Source organism: Plodia interpunctella, chromosome 9 (genome assembly GCF_027563975.2).
Source record: "Plodia interpunctella isolate USDA-ARS_2022_Savannah chromosome 9, ilPloInte3.2, whole genome shotgun sequence".
Taxonomy (NCBI): domain Eukaryota; kingdom Metazoa; phylum Arthropoda; class Insecta; order Lepidoptera; family Pyralidae; genus Plodia; species Plodia interpunctella.
This window is the reverse complement of record NC_071302.1, coordinates 3,703,147-3,726,266: the sequence shown is the minus strand read 5'-3', so window position 1 is coordinate 3,726,266 and position 23,120 is coordinate 3,703,147. Positions and strand designations below refer to the sequence as shown.

The 23,120-nt window shown below is 33.0% G+C and overlaps 1 protein-coding gene across 1 annotated transcript in view; it reads right to left on the bottom strand.

Annotated features, from left to right (window-relative positions):
- Positions 1–23,120, bottom strand: part of LOC128672507 (suppressor of lurcher protein 1-like) — a 67,226-nt gene that overhangs the window by 25,776 nt on the left and 18,330 nt on the right. Inside the window, exons 3-4 of the mRNA XM_053749708.1 lie at positions 11,482–11,554; positions 1,449–1,629 (exon numbers count right to left, since the gene is read on the bottom strand). Coding sequence (XP_053605683.1) covers positions 1,449–1,629; positions 11,482–11,554 — 254 coding nt within the window. The remainder of the gene's footprint in view (positions 1–1,448; positions 1,630–11,481; positions 11,555–23,120) is intronic.

Sequence of the window (23,120 nt, the reverse complement as noted above, 5' to 3'; positions counted from 1 at the left end):
TTTTTCTACTCAAGTTTGTTACTTCTTTTCATAACATCTTGAGCTACGAAAATGACACTGAAGGGCAAATTACGAAAACCCCTGTTCAGTTCTCTTGAGATAATGCACAAATACTCTATTAATCGATATGTTTTCTCTAATTAATTTAGTTTTAATAGAAGTGTTTTATGGTTTTAAGCACATTTGAAAAGTACTGTTTTTGAGCCAAACGGCGAAAACACACTTAACGCTATATAAAACAATACAACAGCTCCCAAGTAGCTTATTCGGGGATTCTAAAAACATTTATTGCTATCCATTGCGCGATGCTCGCTATAAACATTTACATGTCCTGTTTACTGCCGCAAATGTAACTGAAATGTTAATAGAATTTTAAGATACGTCCCGTTTTCGAGGGCATCTATTAAATAATAACATGCTTCAGAGCCTACAGAATTTCTTTAAGCTTCAAATTATAGACATTTATTTATTAAGAAATATTTATGTGCTTTTTCAACATTGGTCCGGGGTCAGAGGGTTACTCTCTTTTATTTATGTAAAAACGCAGAAACCACAATAAATCCATGCAACTGAAGATTTTTATAATCCTTCCATAAATTAAAGTTATGCTAAAATTTCCTAGTTACGGACTTCAAGTATGTAACTACAACGTTTTAAAATAGTACAAAGTAATAAAAATTCAATATGGCCTCTCAGAACCGAAGGGCTATCAATTGATTCACTTATCTACAGAAATATCCGCTCGGAGAATAGAAAATTCTCGCTCGAAGAGTCCTTAGTTAGTATGTCTTATTCATGAGATTGGGAATGTGTTAGCTGAGTTAAAATTCAGCTAGCTATAGATGAGTTTAAAGAAAAATACTGCGTTATATGCTCTTCTGTATACAATACATTGTGTTTTAAATTGTCCGAAGGGATAGGAAAAATAAAAACATTTATTTTATTAAAATTTAACAATATTTGTTTGATGAGACATATTTATACTATAACCTATGCTCATAATCTTAAAAATAAATGCTTTATATTATTTCTCTTTGCATATATATTATTATATTCTCTATCGAGGGACTTTCGCGAACGCACGACTGCTATAGCAGTCGTAACAATTAAACTTCTTTTGTGTCTCGTCGAGAGTCACGAAAGTGTTAATTTTATATCTAACACACAGAAGAACAATGTTAAATGGAATATAATTATTATGTTGGTATACCGTAGGTAAATGGTTGGTGGTGAAACCCGGTCTTTTAGATATTCATGGGGCCGAACCGAAGCCAACATTGAACAGGGCTTTTTGTATATTCTTACTCGTATTCGAATAAATGAGAAGGGTGTCTCTACCGAAATCTATCTGTTAGTGTTAGTGCGCCACTGGAATACACGGACTGACAGTCTGCCAAACTATTGTCAAGAAGGTTTTTACGTTGTTTGAGCTTATCATTATCACTTACTCGAGATGCTCCTTGTAGATATTGAAGTCGGTGAAGACGAGCTCGACGATCTGATGCGGCGCGGCGAGGAAGGTGTAGAGCAGACAGTGGAGACGCGCGGGGTACGGGCGGGGGTAGTCCGGGCTGCTGAACGTGCCGCGCGGCTTGCCGTACGTCGACGTGAATCTGATGCACCCACAACCTGAAAGAAGATGGTAGATAGGAAATGTTCTAATCAATGTACTTATTAATGGTTGATTTCAATTCCACCAATAAGAACAATGTACAGTTTAACGTGGCCTTGAGTTTCCCAAGTCCTGTCTTTATCTGCCTTGTAATGGATAGCCGAATTAGACATAATGCATAGAAATTATGGGAAATAGAAGATTCACACTGTTGCTGTTAAAAATACGTATTCTATTTTTTTATTAAAATTATGTTGGTATACCGTAGGTATTATTGATATTAGTATTGACGACCTCGGTCAAAAGTGCAGTGGTAAAGTGCTTGCCTCTGAACCGAGAGGTCCCGGGTTCGATCCCCGGTCGGGTCATGATGGAAAATGATCTTTTTCTGATTGGCCCGGGTTTTGGATGTTTATCTATATAATATGTATATGTTATAAAATATAGTATCGTTGAGTTAGTATCCCATGACACAAGTCTCGAACTTACTTTGAGGCTAGCTCAATCTGTGTGATTTGTCCTAATATATTTATTTATTTATTTATTAAATTGCCCAGATATTATGTGATTAATGGATCTAGATTATTAGTTAGGTTGCCAAGTAGCCTGGAAAATTAGTAAAGGATTTTCTGTTAAGCATTGAATTTTTATAAGTTGTAAAGAATTACGCTCTTAAAAAAACACATCATGTACAGTCAACCGCACTGTCTGTCAGGAATCTCTATGTTTGCAATTTGGGTAGCTTGATGTGTTGTCTCGTCGCGAGTAAACTATAGTCTGGGAACGAATGTATAAAAAGTTACGTATATATATATATACCAACCAGTGGCATGGCTATCGGTTGACTACTGAAAGGCTTCGTTTATTTACACTTGCATTTACAAGACCTAAGTACTAATGCAATGCAAAAAATGTAACTCCAACCAACATGGAGCTGTATTGCATGGTAATAGATTCTAAATTGCAATGTATGAATATACAAGAATAGCCTAACGGTGAGACATTGATTTTTTAAGGAACTACGATGTCATGTCTCTATATGGCTGGACTGATTTTCTTCATTACATTTTTTACTTAGATTCTCCTGGAAGAAACTAACTAAAAATAAGAAAGTTCACGACGTATATTATATGCTAGAAAGGTTAAAAGCAGATGACAGAAATAACTTTTTTAGAAAGCCAAGAACCACAAAGAGATGCAACGCATCAGCGATTCCTTTTAAGTTGCCGTTGTCCATGTACTGCGATATTTGCTTACCCGAATGATAATGCTAATTTACCTTCTATACAATAAATACACGGAGACAAAGTATATAGAACTACAAAGTTGACTCATCGACCGAAATTGGAAACTTTTAAAGGGCATTGGAAAATGTTATTTTCTTGTCAATTCATTCAACAGCAGCGACGCCCTCGGCGGAGCCAAATAATTTTGTCTGTAAATATATATCATATCATTCAAAGGGGTAACATTTCAGTTATTTGAGCCAAGTAACGCCCCGAATAAATTGCCTGTCACGAGTCAACTCAATGTGATTCCGAGGTATGTACACGGATTTCAAATTTCAACTCGCGATATTGTCGGCTTATAAGCCGCAGTGTAATAGCTACGTAGAATTTACACGCATCGGTTACAGTTAGGCTCTGTTCGCGTGGGCGCTTTTTGAACGCGCGTTATAAAAGCGTTGGAGTATATAATGATTCTGCGTATCCGTTCTTATGGCAATGCTTTAACGCGACTATAATCTATCTTATGTTGAACGCTGTGCGGGAGACGGTAGCTGAATGTCGTATTTTTTACGCTCGTGCGTTCGAGCAATAGATTACGGGTGATTATATGATTGTCTTTGCAGCTACAAATATGAGGGACTTATTAGATGAAACAGAATGGATTCTGTTACACGAGTTAAATTAATTTCATGAGTTTTTAAGAAAGGAGAAAGAAGCTACATACAAGAATGAGCGAATGCATTAATAAAAAATATTTTAAATTAAAACTACTTATTTATCAAAAGAAAAATTGGTTATATTTTCAGATAATTGACAAGAATAGAAGACAAAAATACAAGAAATACGTAAGACAGCCAACAGGTCGTATGTTCGACTATAAGTTATTTTTTTATGCGACGAGCATAAAATTTACATGAAGAATCTGTCGAACATATTATGTAGCCATGGATTAGTCCCTTAATCGCCTGTCTCTCAAGCCTCGACTCAACACCCCACATTGACGTGAAGCCTATGAAGTGATATAATGGATCGCTATAACCCCCTCTTATACATACATATACACGATCGTCAATATTGACTGTTACTATCTGGTGGTGTAAATTAGATCATAAATTCGAGATTATAAGGTCTATTTTGTTATAAGTGGTCTATCCTATGCGTAGGTTGTTTAAACTGAGCCCATAAACAATCGGAAACTTGCTAATGCATGTCATCAGGTACACTACAGGTATTGGTTTCAAAGCATTAGCAAATGAACAAAAAAGTTTTACCCTGTTTTTGTTCAAACCGAGTTTCCATTTTGCAATTGTAAAGTGAATGCGATACGGTATTTTCTACTATTAAACAGGTACTAGTAACAGGCAAAAATAATACGATACCTGTAATTTTGTTCAGTTTATGAACAGAATTTTTGATGTTGCCACGAATTAACGCCATGCCTAAATAAAATTGTTTTTATCAAAACAATCAAAATTATTGGTAATCACCAATTGATTTTACGTTTTCAAAATCATAATTTTATATATTTTAAACCTTAGGTAAGGTTTATTTATTTTCACTGGTATTTCAATGTCTTACGAATCCCTATACATTAAATAAGTAATGTCTCTTTGAATTTTTAAATTTTGTAAATGTGTTTGTTGTGTCAATTCAATTTTAATTTATTGGAAAATCCAAATTGTTTTTTTTTTCTCAACAAATCACTGTTTTATTCTAGTTCTATTTTATTTCTAGTTCATATATTTTTCTTTTAAATTTTTGTTGTTTTTAAAATAAAGTCACACTGATATTTTGATACTTGATGACCTTTTAATACCAATTCGTGTCTTTCTTTCTGTGCGACAAAAGTTTTGTCTCAACGAGTAAGTACGAATTCTAGCTCTAATTGAATACTAATTTCCATAACTACATCTGCAGTGAAATATTAACCTCATCCACAGAATTCAGCCAGTTTGCAACTCGCGTGAGGAACACTCATCGCTTTTGTTACGAAGCTGTAACCACAATTGCTCCTTTTAGCCCGCAATTTCGCTTCTAGCCATTCTGAATTGAGGCTTGGACAAGTTGCGATCATTTCAGTTTATATTATAAGAGGTAGCTTTCGGTTTTTACAATTGCACGTATTAGTTTCACTAAAATGCTCATGATTACCTTTTTTTAAATTAAATCTTAAGACTAGACACATGAAGACAACATTTGGAAATATATGGTTTAACATTTAGATAAAAGAACTGTTTAACCTGTTCTCATTGTCAAATGCCATCGACGCAAAGAATTACTAAACCTTTTTTAATGTCGCTGTCGTTTCAACGAACTTGTAGTCGCTATGGTCGCAGCCAGACTCTCCAGTCTGCTCCTATTTGCGGTGTAAGTTGTGGTGATAGATGCAGTTTTATAACCATCCACTGCCCGCACTAGTTTTTATAAATTATTGCAATCCCTGGATTCCATGCAGATGATATTTTATAACCATAATTTCTCTTATCTTAACTAAATCTCTGTTGGTGAACTATTATTATATATATATATTATAAAAAATATATATAATTTACATTGTCTATATATTTATATGTCTATAATTTTATATTGTCAGTTTAATTTTTTTGTAACTTCTCTCCGTATATTCCATCTTTAGGAGATAACGTTTCTTTTGTCATACCAACTAATGCTATCCTCTTTTGAACGGTGTTATAAAATGTTACGTCAACATTGGAGCTTTTTTTATTATTCTACATTGTGAGTTTTTTTATTACCAACATTCGTAACACATGTTTCTTTATACAAACGTTTAAAAGCTACTATTCCTTCGCTTTTGTTTCGAATTGGAATGGGGCTTAATCGGTCTGTTCCACTAGCAATTTGGTTGTAATCATTCAGCGAAGTTGAGCCGCGGACTTTACAATTGACTGAGTTTGTTTTGTCTATACTTCTTAGGGTGAGTTGTACCAGTCAACTTTGATATTAACTTTAACCTGTGCAGAAAACGCGAAGTATGCCATTTTATCTAAATGACAGCGGCGCGTAGGTTAATGTTAACAACCAAGTTTATTGGTGTAACCCGGTCATAATATAGTTGCAGTAGAGGAAAGCAAATATACTAGTAGGATCAGACTACAACTTATTAGAATAGCTTTTACCATTCAAATTATATTAGGTGTTCAAATCTTATAAAAAAAAAACTGTACAAGTTATGTGTTGGACCACCCGCAATGTTAGAGCGTGTTCCCATTATTCAGAAGGAAACACGAAACTTCATACATTTCTACGATCTTCTGCGTTGATCCGTCGACGAATGATGACATGACGTGGGACGTCACGTAACTGAATGTAATTCTATAAAAATTTGTTACTAAAAATTATCCTAACTATTTATTATTTATTTATTTGTAGCTACAAATAATTTGTCTGATACAGCGAGACACTACCGTCGCGTGACGCCTGTGAGAAGTTCCTTTGGAGATAGATGTTTAGTATCTGCACCGTAGGAGAAACAGCTGGCTCAATTTATGTTTTCCTCTAAAGCAAGTTCACCAACCAATTTTTCAAATTCGCCAGTATCAAAGCGGCTTAATTCAAAATCAAAGTTTTCAGCGTGCTATTCACCAATGGAGTACGTGTTACACGGTTAGTTCCTGGCAATTCAGCCGGAGTCGTTTAGCTGAATGGAAGCTTGGATGCGGCGATTGGGGCAGTTTTTATTCTTTATGTCTGTAATGTTATTTTTGAACGCTGTATTCTTTTGTCTATGAATTTGAGAATCCATATTGATCTTTATTTTCTATTGCCCTGCACATAATTGTAATCTTTTATCATTGTTGAGTATATACCTTCGTCTTTTTAATCATTTTTCAATATTTGAAAATTGCAGTATATTTCTAAATTTAAATTTTAAATCAGAAGAATATTATATTTTACCTATTAACCGTAAATCAATCTTTTTTAACTAATATTTTATTATAAACTTCGTTGTGTTCAACAATTATTTTAAATGTTGCGTTTTGTTCATCCAAATTAACTCATTTTGTAGTTCAAAATTTTTGTTTCTTTTTTATTATAAAAGCAATCGCACTCGTGAAAATTTTAGAGTAAATATAAATTGAAATAAATAAAAAAATGGACATGTTAAAGATAATCAAAGTGTTTTCACTAAGATACGGTGTTCTCTCGGAAACCAAAGCACCTATGCAGTAAACTTGCGTAAGTTAACCTGGGCTATTCAGGGCTTTTGTTCGGAAGCCGTGCGGCCCGCTTTGTTCCGGCCGCTATTTGGCCGTCGTCATTTGGCGGAAACGATTCTTGGACGCGGCAATCGATTCTGTTGTATTCTACATGTCTTTTCAGTGACTAGGTTAATAAACATATCAAATGTTATACAGTCAATTTTTTTTCATAGATCTTGCTGGCTTTTCAGTTCTGTCAGCGTAATATATAAATCCAAATCTAACGCTCAACTTATTGTGTTCTTTCAGTGATTTTAAAAAAAATTGAATTGGTTTTATAATCTCGACTTATGAGACTTTCTATCACATTACAACATAAACGAACGTTGTAATAGATTAACTAGTTAATTTTCAATATCTTACATATAAATTTATTCTCGTTTGGACTAATCGGGCCACGCATGTGAGGTCTTATATTAGCATTTTTAACCCCCGGCGCAAAAAGAGGGGTGTTATAAGTTTCACGTGCCTGTCTGTGTATCTGTTTGTTGCATCGTAGCTCCCAAACGGATGAACCGATTTTCATTTAGGTTTTTTTTGTGTCGTAATATTATGGATAGATAATTTTATACCGAATGTTCTGAGCATTGTTTCATGAAAATCGTTTCAGCCATTCAAAAGTTGGAGTGAAACGAATATTGAAAGTCGGAATTTTTTTTCAATCTGTCTAACAAATAAACTTGTTTACTTTACTTATTAGATTCTTCTATTGAGATCTGTTTGTGGAAAATTTTTGATAATTTTCCCATTTAGCGCCGTGTAATCAAAACACTCCAATATTTCTACTCCCTCGCATGTAATGGTCCCTCCATTCCCTTTTCATGCAATATGCAGTGCTCACATAGTCCATCTGGCAGATTTATTACATGAATTAAACTAACGATAGCACGTAATGAAACTGCAGTATAAATAAAGACCAGAATGCTATCATGGACTTTTTATGCGCTAGAATGAAAAAAAAAATGTTTTTCAAAAAATAAGTTTTCGTTTTAATCTCTGTTATTCAGGTTCAGATATCTTGATATTTCTGTGGATAGTTTTTTTAAATTATAAATTTAAAAGAGATATGTTCAAGCACGTTGAGGTAGAGTTCCAAGAAGGCTGGCAGTATTCTACAGCAGACTCCTATGCACTGAAATGGCATTCTGCCGTCCTTGGATCGCACGTTACGTCTCAAAGGCGTGCGATCTCTCGTCGTGTGATTACACAATCACGCAACACATACTTAATTAATTGTTACGGTATGGCCTATGGAATATCTTTTTAAGTATTTTTTTTATATATATAAAAAATCCATGGCATAGAAAAAAATTTCATTCAAGGTTTCATTTACATAGAAACCTTGCATAAAATTTGAATGTATAATCAACTAGCTGAGCCCTGGGGCTTCGCTCCCGTGGAAATTGTAAAAAATGTACCCTATGTGTTATTTCCAGGTTATATTCTACTTATGTACCAAATTTCATAACAATCGGTCCAGTAGATTTTGCGTGAAAGAGTAACAAACATGCACACATCCTCACAAACTTTCGCATTTATAATATTAGTTGGATAAACTCAACGTGTACATTATGTTTACCTATTTATTTTGTTTCAAATTTTGTTTGGTGCTACAATAAGCATATTAGGTTACTAATAAAGCCGATAACCTTCTACTCTTCATAATGACAAAATTGTCCAAACGCAGTCAAATGAACGAAGGACGGCGTAGAAAAGCTTTGTTACAGATGAATATTTTATGTAAAAACCAGAATCTTTGTCGGCGCGTAATCTGCGGTACCAAATGAGAATTTCAAATGTTTTCTCGGAAGCGCTAGTTTGGCCTCTTCTCTTCACGGAGATTGTCCTTGTGTTTTGTAAACAAAGATCTACATATCTCGTTAAGTATGGATTATTATTAGCCCCATAGTAAGTGTAGCAATCTAGCATAATAACCTTTTTAAAAGTGCCTGTTTAAATCAGCTAAGAAAAAAAGTTGTATGTATATAGGTAATTATAGGTAATATAGGGGTGTGTGTCCGCGATATGTCAATTTTCTTGAGTAAGGAATCATTTCCAAAATCAATCATTCATAAAAGTGACATTATCGTAGCACAGATTAATTATTTTAAAAAGTCAGATAGTATATTTGCATACCCGTGGACGATGAACCATATAGGATTAAGATTTTCTTTTAACACCACATTGTAAAATAATGTAAACTCATATTTTTGCAAATAAATAATCTTTGTCTTTGTCTTTAAAATTCATTCTTGTCTTTGTTAAAATTTGAAAATTTTAATTACAGCGAGGCCGCAGCGGTCTAAACGCTCGAGATCCACCCAAGGGTATGTTATTTAGTTGATCTAATTTCATTTGTGGCTGACCTGTTGGCAGCCACAAATGGAGTCATTGAGGTAGCCCATGTTTGGGAAGATATGATTTGAGCTAAAAATAGAAGAATTTAAAAAACTTATATACATATGGGTAATATTGTGAACATATGTGGTGCATTTGATGAAGAGTATAAAGTATAGGCACAAAGAGTTAAACGAAAATGGAATTGTTTATTTTATGCCCTTTCGTGTAAATATATTTCCGCAGTATGTCACGCCGATGGCCCCAATAAACAGTAAATCACCTGGTTCTATCAACACTTTGATGGTTGTTACTTCTATCATGTGACCCGCAATGCGTAAAAAAATAAAATGAAATAGCTTTAAGTTTATTTCGACAAGGTGATGAAATTTAGCATATAGATAGACTAGACTTTCTTGAGTCTCTCTCATCTGAGCGTGTCATCTTCTTTTGTAATTTTCTTTAATCTATAGGGATAAAAATCAAATCTGTATCAACAATTTGAAACACTTTAATAAATTTAAGCATTCCTATTTCACTTTCATTTACAAGATAAATAACTTTATGTTTACGTATTTGCATCTAGTAAAATCTTATAATTAAATCAAAAAAACAACTAATTATTCAAATTATTTCCCATAGCAAAAATTATAGACGGACAAAAAATAAAGCCACGAATCATGGGCCAAGATGAAATCGTGTCTTGAGCAATTTGTTAAGAGCCGTATCCCGAAGGGCCAGCCCTAAAATAATTTGTAACAGTTTATTTGACGCCCTTTCATTGTCCATCATAAATTCTTAATGTTTGAGCCCATTATTTATTATTTAAGGAGTATTCAAATTAAATAGCGATATTATTTTTTTTTTATGTGCTAAAGTAGAACTTTATGCAAATGATATAAAATGGATGAATTTTATTATTAACATAATAATATCCTAAGACCAGCCTGCCTAAGTTCCTAATCGTTTTTAATCATTATTATTTTTTCTCGAAAACTAAGCTATTCTATAACTTGTTTTGTAAGCAATTTTCAAGAATGTAGTGATAACAGTCATTTCAATAAATGTAGAATTTCCACAACTATATTTTCCCCTACTTGTATTCTATAAGGCAAAAAAAATCATCAGTCTCGAACGGGAATGTGAAAATTAACTTTTTATAAAAAAGCCACAACCGACTTATCTTGTTACAAAAATAGTCCTCGCAAAGTCCAAGTGTACATGACAATATAATTAACTTGAATTTCCGCAAATAAACACCGGTTTTCATTCGGTTGACATGTTTAAATATTGTTCTTAGTGAAACTGTTGTTTTATACTGCTCAAAATAAGTAATGGTACTTAGTGGAAAAACTAGTAAACTAGAGTTAGTAAACGTAAGTAAGACAGGTTGATTTAGCTAAACACTGCATGCATATTATTAACGCGTATATCGTAAAATATGTCTTGATTTTCATGTTTTATACTACCAACCAGGCAAACAGGTACGCGGCCCATCTGATGGTAAGTGGTCAACGCAGCCTATTGACGCAAGGTTGCAGACTTTGTGGCCTAGGATCTTGCTGTACCATGTAATTACACTGCCTCTATTACTCTTCAAACCGGAACACAACAATGCAAGCACTACCTACTATTTGGCAGCAGAAATAGATGAGAGTGAGTTAGGCAGACGACTTCTGTACAAAGTCATATTTTTAGGACGAGGGACACTGCGAAGCGTATAACCTGGGATAGTAGGAGCCTTACTATTATCATCAATGTGTAACCACGTTTCATTTATTGCAAGAATGTCAATTTGATGTTGAGTAGCTGCCAATATTAATTCATCATGGTGAGTGCCTAAAGTGCCTGGATTGTAGAGACCAACTTTAAAGTATTTGTTGTACATCATAAACTTAAGTATATCGCGTGAATATAAATAAACTTTAGGAAAATTAGGCCGTGTTACCGATAGAATTGCCTAAAGTAGTAGAAAGATAGTGGACTTTAATGTTTATGCTATTAGTACGGATAAATGCGTAAGTCAAAATCAATTTGAGATCGCATAGCCAGTTACAATAACAAGTATTTATTTTATACTTACTTGGATTTATTGCATGACCTTCGTCAAATGTGTGCAGGGACAAGTGGAGCAGCAGGATCATTGTGGTCGACGTCTGAAAAAAAAGAAAAGAAAGCAATTAAAAAAAAGATAGAATTTTCTAGAATTTTCTCCATAGACAAAGAATAAGGATATATATATATATATGTATGTTTTGTGTAATAAAGTCAATATATATATATATATATAATATATATTGACTTTATTACACAAAACATAAATGGATAGGAACTTTAAATGTTTTTATCTCGTCTTCAATTATTTTCATCTCAAAATACACAAAGAGATACTTCAAAAAGCCACTACGAACTTAAATTAAATTCACTAGGCTTGCATAAAATGACAAATCCCATATATTTTACTACGCTAAACTATTTATTTAGGTCTCACTAACTTTCAGACACGCCCTCGGTTTCGGGCATGCAAATATATGGCTTAATTTAACTTGTACTTACATTTTCTTATAATGTAAGAATCAGAGATTTATACAAGCAATGTTAGTGATTTATTATATAACAAGATTTGTTCTACACAGTTTATCAAGTAGTGCATATTGTATTTATTGGATAATACAACTACCATTGGAGGTAGCATCTAATGCGATGATTAAAATTATTTACACATAACTGATCACAATGAAGTAACTTCTGTAAGCAACCTGAATATATCCATTTGCTCTTACACCACAATTTATTAAAATATATATTTTAATGGCAGAAACGTGGATCACTGGAGTCCAATGTTCTTCATCTAACTGAATTTAAAAATATATAAAATTTATCAACAGGCAGCTATATATTTTGCATTAGTAGCGTAGCTCTGACGTTTTATTTTTCTTTTCGCGCTCTGATAGTTAAATACAATCAAAGAGATTTTATATTAGGTACTAGCCGTTGCCCGCGGCTCCGTTTGCTTTAATTAGTATATAGGTATCTCCAGTCTATGTCTCTAGTATCTCCACGCAAAATCACTTCAATCCAATACAACGTTTTGGCGAAAATCAGAAAGGAGGACAAACAAATACACTTTCACATTTACAATAATATTATATTATTATTATATTATTAGTATTATAATTTTACTAAAATAAAAGAAAACATTGTTAAGAAATAAATTAAGCACGATCTCGTTACGTTCTGCGCGCTTATTTCTGTTTTCTCAATTCGCCTTTGGCGGTCCGCTTCACTACGATAATTGAATTATTTAAATTGCCAAGGAAACCTATAACTACAATGAATACTGTTGCGAATTAATAATATCAAAGATTCTTGTTTGTGATTGTGTTTCTTACAATTTGTCGAACAGGTAAAATCGAATACCATCGTCTTCTAAAAAAAAGGCAAAACTAACGATTTTTTGTTTTCAAGATTGCACATTAGCAGCCGACTGTACATTTGTATCCATTTTGTATTATACAGGGTTTCTTTTTAAACACCAGCTACTGAAACACATAACAAAACAATTCTAGAACGATATACTCACAAGCAGCGGCCGGAGCGGGCGAAAGCTACTTAAATAACAGAATGGTTTTCAGTTGAGCTTTGATTCTCGCACATTTCATGAGAAAGCTGAAAGTATTATATTTTATGGGTCGGTGGTTCCAAGTATTGTATGATACAAATGTATTCACGAGAACAGAGAAGGAACTTGGATGAAACTTAGGCTAACTTAGGTAAGATATGTATATTATTATTGTAGTTAGCTTATCATTGGAAACACTGATCTATGGAAATTGCTAATAATTGTCCATTTACGAAGATAGAAGTATAAAAAAATCCTTTTAGGAATCCAGTTTTCAGACGTTATCCTAATGGCCAATAGAGTTCTAATATATGTCATTATTTTAAATTTCGATTTGAAGGAAATAAAAACGAACAATGATTTTAAAAGAAATGAATTAACGTTTCAATTGAGGATGATTTTTCCTTTTTACACACTTTTATTATTTTATGTAACTTGCGATGTGCGTAACTTACTAATTAAGTTTATGTCTTATATAGTCAATCGATTGTGCTAAAATTTTGTGCAGTCGTTTAGTTTGGATGGCAATGCGAGATGACAATAAAATCTAGTATAAAAAATAAATTTTTGAAAAACTTAATATCCAATGTAGTATAGGTATGTAATTAATGAGATTCATATCTCTCCAATGTCACAATCAAGCCACCAATACAATATCACATTCAACACAAGATTGAAGATTTGCTTTGTACGTACATTCGAGCTTCATGAAATCTTACTAATTTATCTCAGCCTCTAAATGCAAAATACAAAAGAACAGAAGTTAAACCGACTGCTAAATTAAAAATTGTTAAATTTATTTATTAATCGAATCTAACACTTCCAAATGTCAAAGCAGTGAATGAATGAGAGAGAGTCAAACCAATTAATGATGACGTGATGTCTCAAAAATATCAATATAAAAAAATCTGTCATAGTTGTTTGTATTACTGGTGGTTAGTATTTAGTAAAACTATAGAGCTTATATACATTAAATCAATGTTAACAAATTTAGATTTCAGATTTCAGTAGTCGTTCCGAAATAATAGTTTGTAGCTTTAATAAATAGTATTTAATGCCTGTGAAGGTCTAATTTCTGAATAAAGGATTTGATTTTGATTGTTAGTTGTTTATAGTAATAAGGAAGTTTTGTATTAGAAAAGTTCTGTAATTTACTAACCTCGAGCGAAGGAAACTGCTCAAGCACGAAGCTCATCATCTGTATTTACTATTGTTTATGGTTGAGGCTCACTTCGCAGCAATCAAAGAGAATTTCATACCGACCGCACAGCGCGTTTATGACTCCCTTACTTGTTTATTTTCATTTACTGCCTTATAAAACCATGTCATTTCAGCATATGTAAGGTATTAAACCTGGTTTTCACTGTTTAAAGGGATTTTATCTCAGATTTGATCAAGTTTTGTGTATACAAGCATTCAAATTAATTATTTTCTGCTCTCTATATTTTTTAATACCAATCACAAGTTGTCATATGCACAGCAATTAAACATTACAGAGAAAAAATAACAACGCATAATTGAAAATAATACTGCAATTGCTTTTATAAATTTCAGTAATTTATGTCCTTTTAACAAATTTAAAAAATTAATTGTTGCAAACAAAAGTTGTGAAAACTGTAATAAATTTTAATTTATCTTCAGTTTATGTTTCATTTTTTTCACCTATAGTGTCCTACTGTTTCTCTTTGTTAAAAATACAAATACCTGCAAAAGAAAACAACACTAATTTTAAGCAAGTCTTTATTATTATATTATTGCTTGAAACAGTCAAAGATCCGTTTAAAGTCGCGTTTAGTCACGTATTCATAACCTGTGCCATTGAAAATCTATTTTTCCCGACCCTCACTTAAAAAGGTCGTTAACACGACTGCTCAGCACAGCATTGCCGACCCGTGTAATCTCACCTTTATGTATTAGAATACAAATTTTCCACAACATGTTATCTCAGAGTGAACAGTCACATGCATTTTAAAATAGTCCTGCGTAGACGCTATGCGTTCGGAATAGAGGCGAGAATTCTATGAGTTTGTGCACGTTGACGTGATGTAGACTGTACTAGCCTATGTTTCTCGTGAAATTTATCTTCGGAGTGAATTAAACCGTGTTCGGAGTTTAGTCGTGTGCTTTGATTATACAAACGACACGTATACGTTGTGAGAAATTCGCCTCACAGTTTATTTAAGACAATCAAAATTTTAGGATTGAATTCTTGTAGCTATTCATAACTACAGGCGCCAGTTTTCACCAATAAATTAGTTATTTACTTTTTAGATTGAAGGAGAACAATATATGTTGGTATTTTTACTTTACCTATCTTATGGTATTTTGTGACACAATATACTGCAGTTCGCAGCTAATAATAATAATTTATCCCACGGCGCGTCGGTGTCCGCTTCGTCGAATCCGTAATCTATTAAAATATCGGGCCGAAAAAGATATCTGTACAAAAATAGCGTAATTTTTTCATTACCACATCTAATTTTATTTACAGGCACCCTTGTCACTTAGACAACATTAAGAAATGCCTATTCAACGTACTTACTGAGTACAAAAACATGTTATTTCGGCTTTAAATTGAATTAATGTATCTTGACTAGGAGTCGTAAACAAATTTACACATCGCCGGGATTCCCTTTCATTACGGGATTAAACAACAGCGAGCTTAATCTAAATTAACTACGTTTTACTAAATGGGTGGTCGATATCGCATTTTCATTATTCTATTCGATAACTACGAGCTTATAAGGCCATCAGCACCAAAATAAAAAAGAAAATAAATAAAAAAATTAAAAAATGGCCCAAGATACAGTATTTATATGTTTAAATTTAGAAAATTAATTTCTAAATATACAAATTCATAAGGTTCATTACTGCATATGACATGAGTACTAAACTAAAGCAGCACTGTAAGGTTTGCAATCATGGAATTAGTAGGTATTCCGTACTAATTCCATGTTTGTAGTATGGTCGTTGACTTTGATCTGCACGTCGCTGACGTTTAGACAAAATGGCGTTTCCGTTTTTCTGTGCTGGTTAAAGACTATTTATTTACAAAGATTATTTATTTGCAAAACCTTGAGTTCACATTTTTTTACAATGTGGTGTTAAAAGAAAAACTTAATCATACATGTTTCACCGTCCACGGGTATGCAAATTTAAATGGAGAGCATGCTATCATCACACAAAAAACAGTTAACATCTAAGTTGAATCCACTCAGATTCATCGAACTATCGCGTTGACAAATTGATGAAAATAGCGAAATAAGGTATATCGGTATAATAAAATTCGCATCATGAAGCTTCGAACATGCATGACTTCTTTAATATATATATTGATTCATCAGTAACTTAGAGAACAGAATTTAAAATTTCGTAAGATTATAAAAAGTTCCTTGACATAAGAATTTAAAATCAGATCGGGCAATTTCTGCTAGCTCACACTAAAATCTGCATTTGAATAAACTTTTATATATTCAACGAGTGCTAAGGACTCGAGATTATGAGGTCTGAAAACATAATCCAAGCATCTGTTGTTTAAAAATATACAGAGTCAAAAACAAAACACTTCTTCTATGCAAAAAGTTTCAAGTTCGTTTACACCTTAATGTCATTTTAACATCCAACCCGGGGCAAAGTTAACAAAATAACCAACGTTCACAGGGACGTAACATTTTTAATTTTTCACGTAAAATAGTTGGAGGTTTGCGCTAATTAAATGAGCTCTAAGTAACGACCTAACTGAAAATTTCAAGCTGGTTTCCGCGCAATATTAGCGTGTTTGAGCCCAGCGAAGTTTGATTTTATCGAAGCTATTAGAATTTCATTTTCGCATTTAAAGTGGTAGTCATTATTAATTTATACGTGGCCTGTGGTTTCGACCTAAGCTAGAATCACTCCGTCGATGTCGATGTTGTACAAAACAATTAAAGGAAACATCCATTGGCTATTGATTGGCGACAATAGCATTCCTGACGAAGGTTGACGTCAGGCAGGTAACACAACATAAAAACACAGTTGAATCTTCAAAACTTTAATGTATGTAATTTTTTTATGCCAAATCTTGGATTCGCAGCGTCATAACCTTGAATGCGACTGGGAACAAGCGAAGACAAGAAAGAGAAAGTTATAATTTTGAAATGATTTTTATAAAAACCTATTTTTAACTTGATTATGAATTAGTCTGTTTTAATTAACATTGTTCATTCCTTTTTTATTTTATATAGAACATAAAATTCGTTTCAAGAAAATTTGCAAATATTTCAAATATTAATTTAGACTTGTGTTTCAGAATTTGAACGATCTGGATAACATTCAGGACGACTTTCTATATTTAGACACAGATTATACAATACTTCCAGTGCTTAATTGATAAACAAGTTAAATTATAATTTAGATTAAAGTATGTTTTGTCACTATCTCACCTTACAACATTTTAGATTGACAGAACGAGACAAATCCTACTTTACACTTTAACTTTTTTACGAATAACAGGATTGGATTACGAAAGTCGAAATAATTCGTGTCGGAATAATGACATTTCTGTCCTTGCAAATTGGAGCGTACTACGAAGTTGAAAATTGAACTAAAGTTTCTACTGAAATGACTTATCTTAGAACTAATTATTGTTGTAATTTAACCATTAATGCTAAAGTATTCATTTAAGAATTTACCTTTAAATGCACTTTTTTTATATCAAATTTAAATTATACCTTTAACAATTTTATCAAAACTACAAAATACTAGCATTTCATCCGTGCTTAACGACAGATGAAAGAGTCACCAACTACGAGTTCGCCGACGAATGTGTCGAAGAATTGACAAAAATCCATAACAAAAGGAATATATTATCTATCATCAAGAAAATAATTATAAAATAAAAAAAAAATAAACAAGATAATCGAAAAATAACCATTTATTTATATAATGAAATAAATTGCATTAAATGGAACTCTCTGAGCCAGAAACAGCGGTATTTTCCATCGACGACGACGCGGTAAACAGCAAACAGCTGTATGACTTCTTTACCTACAAGTTCAATATATGGTATCCTATTAAAATCCGTGTAACAGCTTGGGGGGTCATATACAGGGTTTGGTTAAATTTTGCAACTAGTTTGGAACAGTTTTTTATGTTAAATAACATATATTAGTAACTCTAAAGTGTACAATGGAATTAACTCCCTGGGATGGTTTATGAAAAAGGCGTGAAAAGCTTCATTCATGATCCCTGTTTTTGCAAGCGTCCCTAGGTTACGGTGACCACTTTCCATCTCGTGGACCAAATACCTGTTTGCCTGCTAAGTAGTGTGAAAAAAAATTGAGGACTACTAGATCCTTGATGACCTTGAGTTTTGGGACGTCACAGCTCCGAATGTAATCGGAACCACGCGTATATGAGTGAGATATTACAACTTATAAGTCTCATAAATTTTGTTATTGAGCAATCAGATTATTTACTGAAAGAGCAAAAATAATTCCCGTTATTCGCGTCATATACATATTACGCTTCTAATCTGTGGGTTGTGACCAGAATTCCTAAGCTTCGCGAAAAACAATTATCGGACAATCGTTTTGCGAGAAACTCACAGCCAACCGAAAGTTATTCGTCATTACAACAAGTATTGGTCGTGTCCTGCAAGCTAATTTGACATAGGTTCAACCAGTACCGGATCTACGGTTGTTTCAAACCAGGGCAGAAACTTCGTAGCCAACCCCTCTACAATTATTTTTGTCGAGTCGGTATGGCTATTATTTAATTTTCAACCAATATGTGGCTACATCTAGGTTCCTCATCATACAAGATGTTTTGGATTCAATAAATAAAGTGCAGAAGAAGATTCTTCTAATCTAACTTAGTATTTAATTGCACAAGAAACTTTAGCAATAGACACGTAATAACTTACCCCATTGAATACTATTGTTAGTAGTTAGTTTCTTTACGACAATTTCATTTATTTTTATTTATTTTTCTTGTATTTATTGTACAAAGACATATGCTGAAAGGACATATACGATAAGGTAATATAGGGATCGTCAAGGCAAGAGTGAATAGACATTTTTTCGAGCTTGGCTTACCATCAGTTTAGACTGAGTTCAAATTTTTTATAAAATGGTTTGTACATCATAGCGAGATCTTATCTTATATCCCATGATGGGATCTCTTCCAATCAAGCTATGATTGTTTGATAAACATATAATGTAAAAAAAAAGTAAATACTTATTTTATTCCCTACTTTTTCGTGATTTTGGCGCCCCGCCGACACTGCCGCCCGGGACAGGTGCCGGTTTCTCTCAACTGTAATATTACGGTGTAGATCACGTCCTTTATTTACTTTTTGCTGACTGACTATCCGCTGATACAGTGCTACTTATGGATCCAGAATATCAATGTGATCTTTACGTGATGTATTTTTATATAGACGTAATATATATGTTTCAAAATATACACGCTAGTGAAATAAACTGTCAACCAATGTGTTGGTTTCCTCACGATGTCTTTTCCTCTGATGTAGCAGGTAGCAGAACTCCTCGCAGACAATTTGGTATGGCATAGACAAGTCAAGTAGATGATATAATATTTCAACCTCGATTTCTTCATGAACTTATTCTTACAATTACATCACTTACGTTCTGTTTAAATTTTCTTAATCATAAATATTCCTACGTCGTTCTAACTTATAACAGTTCAAGTTTTATTTGCATACACAAAATTGTATAGTTCATTTTCTACTAAACTTTACAATACGTAAAGTTTTGAATCATAAAGGTGTAGTGTTTCAGCGTAATCTCATATGATTTACCCTCAAATGTCTTTCTTAATCCCGAAACGACTTTAATACAAACGACGCATGGCACCAGCGAAAGTGCTTTCAGTATAAGAAGTGTCGTGTCTTAATAAATTACTACCATATTAAATATTTAGCTCCTTTCAGGAACAAAATGGGAACTTTCCTTGGCATTCGTGTATCACAGTTCATATAGTACAAGTTAAGTAGCGAGTCGTCATGCCAGTTAACTATTAAGTTTTGTATATCGCAATTCGTCATTTCATTTATATTATTTTATAACGGTCGCATAATATAACTAATTCTAAGATCATTGAATTGAAAAATTGTTTTTTTATTATCATTTATAGCCAGTACTATATATATATAAATAGATTGAAAGAGGCCTGTACCCTTTGCATGTCTTGGTATACCACTGCTGGGATGGGTTTACCCTGTGGGATATAAAACGCTGCCAATGATGACGAATTTCCAAAATGAAGTCTAACCAAATCCCAAAATGTGAACAAACCATCTGCAAGACACGTTGTCACTATAAAACTAGGTAACGACCCCGGAATAAGGAATGTAGTATGAGCCATCAGGACAGAATTAACTGTACATTTGGGAGCTCCAAGATTACTACTGCATTTTATAGCAGCATTTTCAATTTAGTGAGTATTAAATTGCTTTACGTTTTTAAAATAAAATTGCCAGTATTATGGCTAAGGTTTAAAAATATAAAGATTAAGTGTCTGTATAAAATAAAAATAGTACGAGAATTCTCGTACAAAATAAAATTGGCGTACGTAGAGACAACATCAAATCAACCTACCCTAATTCGTTACAAATACGTCTCTATTAGGTACCTCCGCATATTTTGGTGGTTGTCGGTACAAAATATATACAGTCTTGAATAAAACATAAACACACCTCTGTCAACAGTTTGAACTTTATGATAAGTAAAGATTTCGGTTATATATACTTCAGATTTTTTCATCATTTCACCGGAAAAAAAACATTTATTTCTTCCTTTCCATTATTCCATGTTTCTCTCATAAAATATTCACATTTCCTAATATTTCTAAAATACAGAATAAAAGGTTTTAAGCGCTATATTTTGGTGAAATCTTTTTCAATCCAATATGACACGTGTCAGAATAAAAGAGAATCCTGAATAAAAAGAGTCCTGAATGCGGGCCTGAGATATGAACCCCTTTTTGGTCCTGGCTCGACCACAATAAACATACGGATTTACTAGGAATCCTATTTTCTCTCTCTATCTCGGGTGTTCCATTTTCGAAATCTGGGGTCCAAGTTAAAAATAAACGATTACATTTTGAAAGTATCCTCATTAGTTATAAGTTGAATGTAAACAATTACTTACTAAGGGTTCCTTGTGTGTGTTCGAAGCTTCATACTGCGATTTTTATTGTATCGAACACCTTATTTCGCTATTTTCATAGTACGATGTTTTACTCCAACGATGCTTCATCAACAACATTTAAACTTAGTAGATCAAAACACCTAACCTATTATAATTAAAATTAGTAGAAAAATTTTGGCAAAAAAATATATTTCAAGTAAATTAAAAACAATGTTCACAAATTTTTGCATGACTTACAAAAATATAGTTTTTTTTTTCGTGTAACTAAGACCCATAAATTACTAATCATAATAAACCTTTTTTTTTAACAAACTATTTAATAAGTACTTTAGAGCATTAAACTTGGCTCCTAATTGGGTAATCATTTTATTTAATAATTTTTTTGTTTTACAATGAAATCTTCCCAGTCTCATCTCCACATTGTTCCCGTGTTTATAAGTCGGAGTGTTGAATATAATAATATAGTATCTGTATTTGTTATCTCAGAACATAAAAGGTAATGTTAATTTTGATATCTGCTTATTACTTTTTAGTAAAGCAAAGCAATGTTTGTTTTTAATCTTAAGAAGCTGCTTCAGATTTCTATTTACTGTTTACAAAGCAATTCGATTATGCCATGCAAATAATATTTAAGAAAAATGGTGTATGCTCTAGACTCTAGGCTAATGGCTAATATAATTGGTCGCGGAAACGAAAAAAGTAACAAGAAGTATATTTTGAAAATATACACACCTCTGTACCATCTCTTCGATTTTGCTATTATCTTTATATAAATACTTAGGTACATAATCTTTACATCTTAACATGTTATAAAAAGAACCGTCTCGACTGTCTGTGGTAAACTCAAAAACTAAATCGAAGAGAGATATATATATATGTATATATAAGAATAAAAGGCTTTAAGCGCTATATTTTGGTGAAATCTTTTTCAATCCAATATGACACGTGTCAGAATAAAAGAGAATCCTGAATAAAAAGAGTCCTGAATGCGGGCCTGAGATATGAACCCCTTTTTGGTCCTGGCTCGACCACAATAAACATACGAATTTACTAGGAATCCTATTTTCTCTCTCTATCTATATATATATATATATATATATATATATATATATATATATATATATAGTCGCTGGCGACGCCCCCTGATCTTCGAAAATACTTAACCTAAAATTTGGAAAAGAATACAAAATTTTTACGTAACCATCTTCACGCGAGTTCTGCTCGCACTTGACCGGTTTTTTCTATCAGATTTCACACGACTAAGAAAATAACAAACAAAGCAAAATAAAAAATATATTGAAGAGGTTTCAACCCTGATCTCGGCCAAAAATGCTCACATCTGACCTCTACAGCAAATAAACCGAAATTATCCGCACATTTCCCATATAAATCTCGGCATGGGTGGAATATTCCTTGCGGTGTAGTATATGGCTTCCATCTCATATTAGGATAAGAGGATTACCGTCTGGTGTCGGGCCTCAATGACTTGATTTGAGATGCGCCTCACTATTTTCTGTTTTTTAGGGTTCCGTACGTTTAAAAGTAAAGCTGTCTAGTGGTTAAGACACTTGACACGTGACCCAAAAGGTCCCTGGTTCGACTCCTACTAGTGTCATATGGGTATCAATTTCAATAATGTATAGTATTTTTATATATATAGGATTATATATAGGATTTTTATTGTCTGTCTGACAGACAGACAATGTCTGTCCCTATTCTCAGATATACGTAAAGGTTCAGCTGTGAAGAACTCAAATTTGTACGTCAACGCGATCAAAAGATTTAGCGTTTATATCGCATATTTTGAGATTTTGGGAATAAGCCGACGTCTTGAAATTTTTTTTTACTATTCGATTTAACAAGACTTTGCAATTTACAATACAAATCATAAAAATCTGTAGTTGTTAATGTATATATAAATATATAACAAAAGCCCTATACATACACGCC